This window comes from Oncorhynchus clarkii, chromosome 12, assembly GCF_045791955.1.
Source record: "Oncorhynchus clarkii lewisi isolate Uvic-CL-2024 chromosome 12, UVic_Ocla_1.0, whole genome shotgun sequence".
In the NCBI taxonomy this organism is placed as follows: Eukaryota; Metazoa; Chordata; class Actinopteri; order Salmoniformes; family Salmonidae; genus Oncorhynchus; species Oncorhynchus clarkii.
This window is the reverse complement of record NC_092158.1, coordinates 24,256,630-24,269,641: the sequence shown is the minus strand read 5'-3', so window position 1 is coordinate 24,269,641 and position 13,012 is coordinate 24,256,630. Positions and strand designations below refer to the sequence as shown.

Below are 13,012 nucleotides of genomic sequence, written 5' to 3'. Positions count from 1 at the left end.
TCAGTGCTCTCTGGTGTTCGAACTACGGTCCTCCTCGTTCCACACCGGTCGGGCCATGATCGCAACCATAATCTCTGTACTCTCAGGCAAGGCCCTGGCGTGGGCAACGGCGTTGTGGGAACAGCAGCCACCATTCTGCAGCTGAATATTAGCTTTCAATGCTGAGGTGTGACAAATCTTCGACCACCCAGTCAGTGGACAAGAAGCAGCCAGCTCATTCTTCAACATCTGCCAAGGGGCCAGACCAGTGTCCTCACTATTATTCTACAATGTAGAAAATATTAAAAATAAAGAAAAACCCTTGAATGAGTAGGTGTGTCCAAACTTATGACTGGAACTGTAAATATACACATATATATATACACACATGCACACACTACCGCTCAAAAGTTTGTGGTCACTTAGAAATGTTGTAACGTGTGCGTGCGCTGGGAGTCGGGAAGCAAGTTAAGGGAGTGAATAATTTTATAAATGAAACATAATGCAAAACAAGAAACATGAACTACACACAAACAGGAAACTGAAACAGAAACAATAACGCCTGGGGAAGGAACCAAAGGGAGCCATATACAGTTGAAGTAGGAAGTTTACATACACCTTAGACAAATACATTTAAACTCAGTTTTTCACAATTCCTTACATTTAATCTTAGTAAACATTCCCTGTCTTAGATCAGTTAGGATCATCACTTTATTTTAAGAATGTGAAATAATAGTAGAGAATTATTTATTTCAGCTTTTATTTCTTTCATCACATTCCCAGTGGGTCAGAAGTTTACATGCACTCAATTAGTATTTGGTAGCATTGCCTTTAAATTGTTTAACTTGGATCAAACGTTTCCACAAGCTTCCCACAATAAGTTGGATGAATTTTGGCCCATTCCTCCTGACAGAGCTGGTGTTACTGAGTCAGGTTTGTAGGCCTTCCTGCTCGCACATGCTTTTTCAGTTCTGCCCACAAATCTTCTATGGGATTGAGGTCAGGGCGTAGCGATGGTCACTCCAGTACCTTGACTTTGTTGTCACAACTTTGAAATTATGCTTGTGGTTATTGTCCATTTGGAAGACCCATTTGCGACCAAGTTTTAACTGATGACTTGAGATGTTACTTCAATATATACACATTATTTTCATCCCTCATAATGCCATCTATTTTTTGAAGTGCACCATTCCCTCTTGCAGCAAAGCACCCCCACAACATAATTCTGACACCCCCGTGCTTCACGGTTGGAATGGTGTTCTTCGGCTTGCAAGCATCCCCATTTTCCTCCAAACATAACGATGGTCATAATGGCCAAACAGTTCTATTTTTGTTTCATCAGACCAGAGGACATTTCTCCCCATTTGCAGTTGCAAGACGTAGTCTGTATTTTTTATGGCGGTTTTGGAGCAGTGGCTTCTTCCTTGCTGAGCGGCCTCTCAGGTTATGTCGATAAAGGACTCGTTGTACTGTGGATATAGATACTTTTGTACCTGTTTCCTTCAGCATCTTCACAAGGTCCTTTGCTGTTGTTCTGGGATTGATTTGCACTTTTCACACCAAAGTACGTTCATCTCTAGGAGACAGAATGCGTCTCCTTCCTGAGTGGTATGACGGATGCGTGGTCACATGGTGTTTATACTTGCATACTATTGTTTGTACAGATAAACGTGGTACCTTCAGACGTTTTTGAAATTGCTCCCAAGGAGGAACCAGACTTGTTGAGGTCTACAATTTTTTTTCTGAAGTCTTGGCTGATTTCTGTTGATTTCCCCATAATGTAAAGCAACGAGACAATTAGTTTGAAGGTAGGCCTTGAAATACATCCACAGGTACACCTCCAATTGACTCAATTGATGTCAATTAGCCTATCAGAAGCTTCTAAAGCCATGACATCATATTCTGGACTTTTACAAGCTGTTTAAAGGCAGTCAACTTAGTGTATGTAAACTTCTGACCCACTGGAATTGTGATACAGTGAATTATAAGTGAAAAAAATCTGTCTGTAAACAATTGTTGGAAAAATGACTTGTGTCATGCACAAAGTAGATGTCCTAACTGACTTGCCAAAACTATAGTTTGTTAACAAGAAATCTGTGGAGTGTTTGAAAAACGAGTTTTAATGACTCCAACTTAAGTGTATGTAAACCTCTAACTTCAACTGTATATAGGGAGTGTAATCAAGGAGGTGATGGAGTCCAGGTGACTCTGATGACGCGCAGGTGTATGTAACGATAGTGACAGGTGTGCGCCATAACAAGCAGCCTGATGACGTAGAGGTTGGGGAGGGAGCACACGTCACAAATGTCCTTGTTTTTAAAAGAAAGCAATTTTTGGGGCCATTAAAATAACATAAAATTCATCAGAAATACAGTGTAGCCATTGTTAATGTTGTACATGACTATTGTAGCTGGAAATGGCAGATCTTTTATGGAATATCTACATAGGCGTACAGAGGCCCCTTATCAGCAACCATCACTTCTATGTTCCAATGGCACTTTGTGTTAGTGATCATTTTAAAAGGCTAATTGATCATTAGAAAACCATTTTGCAATGATGTTAGCACAGTTGAAAACTGTTGTTCTGATTAAAGAAGCAATAAATCTGGCCTTCTTTAGACTAGTTGAGTATCTGGAGCATCAGCATTTGTGCGTTCGATTACAGGCTCAAAATAGCCAGAAATTAATTAATTAACTTTCTTCTGAAACGCGTCAGTCTATTCATGTCCTGAGAAATGAAAGCTATTCCATGCAAGAAATTTCCAATAAACTTTTGATCTCGGACAACTCTGTGTGCATCTCCCTTCACAGAACAGCGCAAACTGGCTCTGACCAGAATTGAAAGAGGAGTGGGAGGCCCCAGTGCACAACTGAGCAAACGGACAAGTACATTTGAGTGTCTAGTTTCAGAAGCAGACACCTCACAAGTCCTCAACTGGCAGCTTCATTAAATAGTACCCTTAAAACACCAGTCTCAAAGTCAACAGTGAAGAGGTGACTCTGGGATGCTGGCCTTCTAGGCAGAGTTGCAAAGATAAAGCTATATCTCAGACTGGTCAATAAAAAGAAAAGATTAAGATGGGCAAAATAACACAGACACTGGACAGAGGAACTCTGCCTAGAAGGCCAGCATCCTGGAGTTGCCTCTTCACTGTTGGCAAAGGGACTGGTGTTTTAAGGGTACTGTTTAATGAAGCTGCCAGCTGAGGACTTGTGAGGCATCTCTTTCTCAAACTTGACACTCTAATGTACTTGTCCTCTTGCTCAGTTGTGCACTGTGGCCTCCCACTCTTTCTATTCCGGTTCGAGCCAGATTGGGCTGTTCTGTGAAGGGAGTAGTACACTGCGTTGTACGAGATCTTCAGTTTCTTGGCAATTTCTCGCATGAAATAGCCTTCATTTCGCAGAACAAGTATGGTGTTAAGACTGGTGTTTTGCGGATACTATTTAATGAAGCTGCCAGGTGAGGACTTGTGAGGCGTCTGTTTCTCAAACTATAAGCCTATGTAGATATTCCATAAAAAATCTGCCGTTTCCATGGAAATCTACCATTGACATTGACTTGCATTGGCTTTTCTTATACTGCATATACTCTAGGGGTGTGTGTGAGAGAATGTGTGTGCAGATTTCGTTTGATTTTGTTTATATATATTTGACCAGACAATTATTAAAAACATGTTTGAGATCTACGAATAAGAGAAAATGCTGTAATATATACAGTATATTGGCCAGCGCACTCTCAAATGTATTTTTTTGCCATCATTGTAAGCCTGCCACACACACACTATACAATACATTTATTGAACATAAGAATGAGTGTGAGTTTTTGTCACAACCCAGCTCGTGGGAAGTGACAAAGAGCTCTTATAGGACCAGTGCACAAATAATAATCAATAATTTTGCTCTTCATTGAACCATCTTACATATAAAATTGTGAATAACTCACCACAGATTAATGAAAAGGGTGTGCATGGAAGGATGCACACAACTCTGCAATGTTGGGTTGTATTCGATAGTCTCAGTCTTAAATCATTTTCCACACACAGTCTATGCCTGTATTTAGTTTTCATGCTAGTGAGGGCCGAGAATCCACTCGCACATAGGTACGTGGTTGCAAAGGGCAGGATACTCTGGCAGTGGCTTCTGATTCATTTACATTTTCACAGAACCGCTTGTTGCAATTTCGATGAGGCTCTCTTGTTCAGTAAGTGGACTGGAGGCTGGGCATGAAAGGGATAATGAATCCAGTTGTTTGTGTCATCTGTTTCTGGAAAGTACTTGCATAATTGCGCACCCAACTCACTCAGGTGCTTCGTTATATCACATTTGACATTGTCCGTAAACTTGAGTTCAGTTGCACACAAAAACTCATACAATGAGGCCTCCCGGGTGGCGCAGTGGTTAAGGGCCACCAGAGACCCTGGGTTCGCGCCCAGGCTCTGTCGTAACCGGACGCGACCGGGAGGTCCATGGGGCGATGCACAATTGGCCTAGCGTCATCCAGGTTAGGGAGGGCTTGGCCGGTAGGGATATCCTTGTCTCAACGCGCACCAGCGACTCATGTGGCGGGCCGGGCGCAGTGCGTGCTAACCAAGGTTGCCAGGTGCACGGTGTTTCCTCCGACACATTGGTGCGGCTGGCTTCTGGGTTGGATGCACGCTGTGTTAAGAAGCAGTGCGGCTTGGTTGGGTTGTGTATCGGAGGACGCATGACTTTCAACCTTTGTCTCTCCCGAGCCCGTACGAGAGTTGTAGCGATGAGACAAGATAGTAGCTACTAACAATTGGATACCACGAAATTGGGGAGAAAAAGGGGTAAAAAAAAAAAAACTCATACAATGATGGAAAGACCTGTGTGTTGTCCTTGTTAATGCAGACAGAGAAGAGATACAATTTCTTAATCATAACCTCAATTTTGTCCCGCACATTGAAAATGGTTGCAGAGAGTCCCTGTAATCCTAGATTCAGATCATTCAGGAGAGAAAAAACATCACTCAGATAGGCCAGTTGTATGAGAAATTGAAATTGAGTGAAAATTATGGTAAATAAACACATCTTTAAGCTCGTGTCAATACTTTGCCCCTTGATAACCAGCACACTGTTGTATGTTGTAAAAGCGTTACATGGTCACTGTCCATATCATTGCATAGTGCAGAAAATACATTAGAGTTCAGGGGCCTTGCTTTAACCATTTTCACTGTAGTATCCAAAATATCTTTAAAGCTGTCAGTCATTCCCTTGGCAGCAAGAACCTCTTGGTGGATGCTACAGTGTACCCAAGTGGCGTCGGAAGCAATTGCTTGCACGCGCATTACCACTCCACATTCTCCCTGTCATGACTTTTGCGCCATGAGTACAGATACCAACATATCTTGACCACCAAAGTCCATTTGATGTCACAAAGCTGTCCAGAACTTTAAAATATCCTCTCCTGTTGTCCTGGTTTACAGAAGAGGATGTCTTCCTTAATTGACCCCCCATAAACGTAACGGACATATACCAGGAGCTGTGCCAGGCCCGCCACGTCTGTTGGCTCATCCAGCGGTAACGCATATAATTCACTGGCATATATGCTAAGCAGTAATTGTTTCAAAAATATCTACTGCTATGTCACTGATGAGTCGGGAAATAGTGTTGTTTGATGAAGGCATTGTCTCAAATCAAATAAAATCAAATTTTATTTGTCACATACACATGGTTAGCAGATGTTAATGCGAGTGTAGCGAAATGCTTGTGCTTCTAGTTCCGACAATGCAGTAATAACAAGTAATCTAACTAACAATTCCAAAACTACTGTCTTGTACACAGTGTAAGGGGATAAAGAATATGTACATAAGGATATATGAATGAGTGATGGTACAGAGCAGCATAGGCAAGATACAGTAGATGGTATCGAGTACAGTATGTACAAATGAGATGAGTATGTAAACAAAGTGGCATAGTTTAAAGTGGCTAGTGATACATGTATTACATAAGGATACAGTCGATGATATAGAGTACAGTATATACGTATGCATATGAGATGAATAATGTAGGGTAAGTAACATTATATAAGGTAGCATTGTTTAAAGTGGCTAGTGATATATTTACATCATTTCCCATCAATTCCCATTATTAAAGTGGCTGGAGTTGAGTCAGTGTCAGTGTGTTGGCAGCAGCCACTCAGTGTTAGTGGTGGCTGTTTAACAGTCTGATGGCCTTGAGATAGAAGCTGTTTTTCAGTCTCTCGGTCCCAGCTTTGATGCACCTGTACTGACCTCGCCTTCTGGATGATAGCGGGGTGAACAGGCAGTGGCTCGGGTGGTTGATGTCCTTGATGATCTTTATGGCCTTCCTGTGACATCGGGTGGAGTAGGTGTCCTGGAGGGCAGGTAGTTTGCCCCCGGTGTGTAGTGCAGACCTCACTACCCTCTGGAGAGTCTGTATAGTTTTTTCTGGCCTTTTCCCCCAACATTGTCCCAACCATATCCGCGGTAGCAAGAAGAAGAAGAATGAAGTCTTCCAAAATAATATGGGGCTTGCCTGTATAAATATTATTAAGATCTGATCATGTGAACATGTATTCACATGACTTGATTCATGAAATGTGTAAAAAAAACAGTAACCCCATTCGTCCAAAGACTAAATATAGTACAATATCAAGAACTCACATTGTAGACAAACGCTTTGGCCAACTTAAAACAGTCAGATTTGTCAATCAGTATGCTCAGAGAACAAGTGTAACAAAGGTCATTTTTTATTTCCGTTCTGGACATGTTTGAGTTAAGGACCTATGGTTCTTATTACAGGTGCATGGATGATCTTGATTGGGTTATCACTCTTTACTATGGGTAAAGGTTTTTCCATGGACCTAGACATCTGTGTGTATTATGCATAGTGCACAGCTTATATGGATTTCGTTTTGTTGTTTGAGCACTGTATACGATACACAGCAAAGGGAATGCATATCTCTAGATCTGGAACACCTAGCTACATTTGGCTGCAGAGAGAAAGCTTGGCGTAAAGGAGGGGTAAATGTTTACGACAAACACAATGTTGTCTACCCAGATACTCCAGTAGTCTGTTTTTTAAATTAGCATGCTTGTGTGAGAGGGTCATTAGGAATGACTTAGAGCTCTGAGAGAGGAGAGCAGAGGGGCTGCTGAGGTAAAAGACAGAGACACTGAATGCTGACTCCACAACACACAGATCTATTAATCTATCTATCTGCCCCAGCAGCCAAAACAACAGCTAACATATCAATACAACACTCTGCAAACACAACACACATCACTGTCACTAACACTGTCTGCACATCACCACCCTTTAATAAACAATCAAACAAACACACACACACACACACACACACACACACACAGCACAAACAAACACATCCCCACCTCAGGTCACAACCCTGAACCGAATCACAAAACACTTTACAAACACCAGACTAACAACTACTATTACATACAACACACACTGAAACTCACAGAGAATACAGGATCGTACCATTTTCAGGGTGCTCCATTTCCCCAATGCTGCCGTCTGGGGTGGTCCTCTCGTAGTGATCCTCAGGCAGGGTCAGGGGCCCGATACGGGGGCCAGACGATGACTTACTGCTGGGCGTCTCTGACTCCTCCAGGCCGCTGTCATAGTAACTGTGCTGAGATGCATCCTGCAGATCCTGCACCGGATTGGCTGTGGAGAACGTCACTCTGCGATGGGGGAGCTGAAATCAGAAAATATCTCCATCAACATAAAAGTCTAACATAAACCTTCTTAATAGATGAATTCCCCCCTTGCAGAGATCAGTTTACTAAATGGCCAGTCGCCATATTCAACAATGGAAAGATGACTGCTCATGGCCCACATACAGTACACTCCCCCACCCCCACCCACGCACACAAACACCCCTCGTAAAACCAGAGGAAACCACTGGTGTAGCAGAAAAGTCCTTATTGCCTATTCTGTTCTGCTGAGAGTTTGTGGTAGAGATCAATAACCCAGGTCTGTACTCCACTCTCCCCTTCTCTTTCTTCCCTTGTTCTCTTAGGCAGAACAGATCCATTTTAGCAGGGATTGGAAGCGTTATGCCAGTCATTTTAGCACATATACAGGAACCATACAGGGCTGCTTTTGGAGTGTTCATAGAGCTATCAACACTGGATTGTTAATCAAGTCTACCGGACCACTAATGCTCTCAGGATGGTTTTATTATTATCAATCATTTTTTATCTATCAACCGTTAATTTGCTCTTCCTCTCTGTTTCATTCATTCTTTCTTTCACTCACAATCAGTACTTCCTATTTGTATTCTGAAGTGTGGCCCCACATACACTGCATGTACACTTCTTCCTCCCACATGGCCCATTTGCCCTGGGACAATTAAGTGTTAGCCATCAATTTAAACCTAACTGAACACGATGCTTTCTAACTATGCAGACACTTAATAAAAACTCTCTATGTATGTGTGTGTATATGTACAGTATGTGTTTGTGAGTCTGTGCTTGAATGTGCACGTGTGTGTCTTAGGGCATAACATGTGTTTCCTCCCTTAATTACATTATTCGAGGGGGGGGGGGGGGGGGGGGGGGGGGCAGATAGCCTAGTGGTTAAAGCATTTGGCCAGTAACCAAAAGGTTGCTAGTCCAAATCCCAGAGCGGACAAGGTAAAAATCTGTCATTCTGCCCCTGAACAAGGCGGTTAACCCACAGTTTCTAGGCCGTCATTGTAAATAAGAATTTGTTCTTAACTGACTTGCCTAGTTAATAAATAAACATACATGCACGCCGCACTTCTGGTGATACGTAAATGTAAGTGACATTATTTCATCTACCGTGAAAAATGTGGAGAATTGCAAATGGAATTGCTTGATCTACTGTATGAAAGAATACCATGCCTCATGAAGAATTCAAATTGCATTGTTTGATCTGTGTTAAGGCCTACAAGTACCTTGCAACTCGGATATAATGTACTTAGTATACAGACTTTTATTGGGACGTGGGTTAGCATTGTTATTGTGATATTTCAATCAAGCCGTTTATTGCTTTACTAGAACGGACTGAGGTAATGGTATTCTCAAGGAGAACTCTCAAACTGTGATTAAGGGTATCCTAAGCAGACACATTACTATTTAAATATAAGGGTGCATTTAGTTGTTTAAATATAGATTCTTGCTAAAACTGCTCTTGTAGGCATTGCTCGAGAGTCAGCATTTCCCTGGGTAGGCTATGTATGGTAGACTGGGAGGCTAGGGCTACGCAGATGGGAAATAAGATTCATTTTTAGTCAGAACACAGCTACTCCACCAGGGCTGGAGTAGGTACAGAGAGGAGACAGAAGGGGCGTTGCGCTGGCAGTCTGGGTCAATTCTGAGGGCTAGAGGCGACTTGGAGGAGATTGTGTAGGACTGGAGGCTGGAAACTCAAAGAATTGGATCTTGGGATGTGGCTTAAGCAAAATCAGAAAGCACTGTATGTGGTGCCGAAGATGATGGCTGACGTCTTCCATGCTCCTAACCAATTGTGCTATTTTGTTCATTTTTTGCATTGTTTTAAATCATTTTTTACTTATTTTGTACAGAAATTTGCTACTACCATTGCTTATGACCTGAAAATAACTTCTGGACATCAGAACTGTGATTACTCAAAACGAACTGGAAGAAGCTTTTTCCTTTAACGAGTCCAACTAGAAGTATATACTGCTCTCCCGGGGACAGGCCCAAATCCCCATCATTTGCGTGAAGAAAAGACGAAGGAACAAAGGATGCAGATCGGGCTGCCTTCTGAGAATATGAAGGCGAGCGAGTAAACTCCCACTGCCATTCGTCCTACTTGCTAACATTATTGGAAAATAACATTGATGACCTACGATTTCGATTGTCCTACCACCGAGTTGTGGCTGAACGACTGCACGGATAATATAGAGCAGGTGGGATTTTCAATGCACCGGCAGAACAGAGAAGCTATGTCTGGTGGGAGTGTGTGTCTTTTTGTCAATAACTGCTGGTGCGCGATGTCTAATATTAATTAAAGAAGTCTCGAAGTATTGCTCGCCTGACATAGAGTAGCTTATGATAAGCTGTAGAACACACTATTTACCAGGAGAGTTCTCCTCTATATTATTCGTAGACGTTTATTTACCACCACAGACCGATGCTGGCACTAAGACTGCACTCAACCAAGTCTATAAGGCCATAAGCAAACAAGAAAATGCTCATCCAGAAGCGGTGCTCCTAGTGGCCGGGGACTTTAATGCAGGCAAATTTAAATGAGTTTTACCAAATTTTTACCAGCATGTCACATCTGCAACCAGAGGGAAAAAAAACTCTAGATCACATTTACTCCTCAAACAGAGATGCATACACTGCTCTCCCCCACCCTCCATTCTGACCATAACTATATCCTCCTTTCACGACTCCCGCCGAAGTCGGCTCCTCTCCTTGTTCGGGCGGCGCTCGGCGGTCAACGTAACCGGTCTTCTAGCCATCGCCGCTCCACCTTTCATTTTCCATTTGTTTTGTCTTGTTTTTCCACACACCTGTTTTACATCCCCTCATTACTCTACTTGTATATATTCCTCTGTCCCCCCCATGTCTGTGTGTGTAATTGTTTGTTACATGTCATGTGTGACGCATCATGCTGTCTATTTTTCACCGGGTCTTGTTTGGAACCCGTGGTATTGTATGCTGTACATTATTTGTGTGACGAGTGTGCTATTCGCTTTTGCCTTTGGTGGGAGTGTCGTTAAGCAGTTGTGTCAGACTGTTTTCCTTCTGCAAAATAAAGTGTGCCTGTTCACTCATCTCTGCTCTCCTGCACCTGACTTCAGATAACCAGTTGCGCACACTGTTGACACCTCCTGATTCCTGCTTACATGCGAAAACTAAAGCAGGAAGTACCAGTGACTCGCTCAATACGAAAGTGGTCAGATGACGCAGATGCTACACTACAGAACTGTTTTGCTAGCACAGAATGGAATATTTTCCGGGATTCGTCCAATGGCATTGAGGAGTATACCACCTCAGTCATCGGCTTCATCAATGAGTGCATTGATGACGTCGTCTCCACAGTGACCATACGTACATATCCCAACCAGAAGCCATAGATAACAGGCAACATCCGCATCGAGCCAAAGGCTAGTGCTGCCGTTTTCAAGGAGCAGGACACCATTCCGGACGCAATATATGAAAATCCCGCTATGCCCTCAGACGAACCAAGCAAAGCCTCAATACAGGACTAAGATTGAATCCTACTATACTGGCTCTGACACTCGTCAGATGTGGCAGGGCTTGAAAACTATTACGGACTACAAAGGGAAACCCAGATGCAAGCTGCCCAGTGACGTGAGCCTAACAGACGAGCTAAATGCTTTTTATGTCGATTCGAGGCAAGCAACACTGAATCATGCACGAGAGCACCAGCTGTTCTGGATGTCTGTGTGATAATGCTCTCGGTAGCCGATGTGAGCAAGACCTTTAAACAGGTCAACATTCACAATGCCGCGGGGCCAGATGGATTACCAGGACGTGTACTCAAAGCATGCGCGGAACAACTGGCGCGGAACAAGTGTCTTCACTGACATTTTCAACCTCTCCCTGACTAAGTCTGTAATACCTATATGTTTCAATTAGAAAACCATAGTCCCTGTGCCCATGGAAGCGAAGGTAACCTGCCTAAATGATTATTGCTCTGTAGCACTCATGCCGGTAGCCATGAAGTGCTTTGAAAGGCTGGTCATGTCTCACATCAACAACATCCTCCCGGATACCCTAGACCTCCTCCAATTCGCATACCAAGCCCAACAGATGAAGCAATCTCTATTGCACTCCACACTGCCCTTTCCCACTTGGAAAAAAGGAACACCTATGTGAGAATGCTGTTCATTGACTACAGCTCAGCGTTCAACACCATAGTGCTCACTAAGCTCATCCCTAAGCTAAACACATCCCTCTGCAACAGAATCCTGGACTTCCTGACGGGCCGCCCCAGGTGGTAAGGGAAGGCAACAGCACGTCTGCCACGCTAATCCTGAACACTGGGGCCCCTCAGGGGGGTGTACTTAGTCCCCTCCTGTAATTCCTTGTTCACCCACGACTATGTGGCCAAACATGACTCTAACACCATCATTAAGTTTGCTGACGACACAACAGTTCTTAGGCCTGATCCCCGACAATGATGAGACAGCCTATAGGGAGGAGGTCAGGGCACTGGCAGTGTGGTGCCAGGACAACAACCTCTCCCTCAATGCGAACAATATATGATGCTGATCGTGAACTACAGGAAAAGGAGGGCCAAACAGGCCCCCATTAACATCAACGGGAATGTAGTAGAGCGGGTTGAGAGTTTCAAGTTCATTGGTGTCCACTTCACCAACGAGCTGTCATGGTCCAAAAACACCAAGAAAGTTTTGAAGAGGGCACAACAAAAACTTTTCCCCCTCAGGAGACTGAAAAGATTTGGCATGGATACTCAAAAGGTTCTATAGCTGCACCATCGAGAGCATCCTGACCGGTTGCATCACCGCCTGGTATGACAACTGCCCGGCATCTGACCATTAGGCACTACAGAGGGAAGTGCGTACGGCCCAGTACATCACTGGGGCCAAGCTTCCTGCCATCTAGGACCTATATAACAGGCGGTGTCAGAGGATAGACCATAAAATTGTCAGAGACTCTACTCACCCAATTCAGAGACTGTTTTCTCTGCTACCGCACAGCAAGTGGTACCGGAGCGCCAAGTCTAGGACCAAAATGCTCCTTAATAGCTTCCACCTCCAAGCCAGAAGACTGCTGAACAGTTAATCAAATGGCCACCGGACTATTACATTGATTGACCCCCCCCCCTCCATTTGTCTGTATACTACTGCAACTCGCTGTTTATTATCAATGCATAGTCACTTAGCCCCTACCTACATGTACAAATTACTTCAATTAACCTGTACCCCCACACACTGACTCGGTATCTGTACCCCCTGTATATAGCCTCATTATTGTTATGTTATTGTGTTGCATTTTCAAATGTTTGTATTAATAAACTCAGCAAAAAAAGAAACAT

The 13,012-nt window shown here is 43.4% G+C and overlaps 1 protein-coding gene across 1 annotated transcript in view; it reads right to left on the bottom strand.

Moving 5' to 3' along the window:
• The window catches only part of LOC139422915 (protocadherin-1-like), a 152,911-nt gene that overhangs the window by 32,283 nt on the left and 107,616 nt on the right, over nucleotides 1-13,012 (bottom strand). Inside the window, exon 4 of the mRNA XM_071174385.1 lies at nucleotides 7,466-7,685. Within this exon, the coding sequence (XP_071030486.1) occupies nucleotides 7,466-7,685 (220 nt within the window). The remainder of the gene's footprint in view (nucleotides 1-7,465; nucleotides 7,686-13,012) is intronic.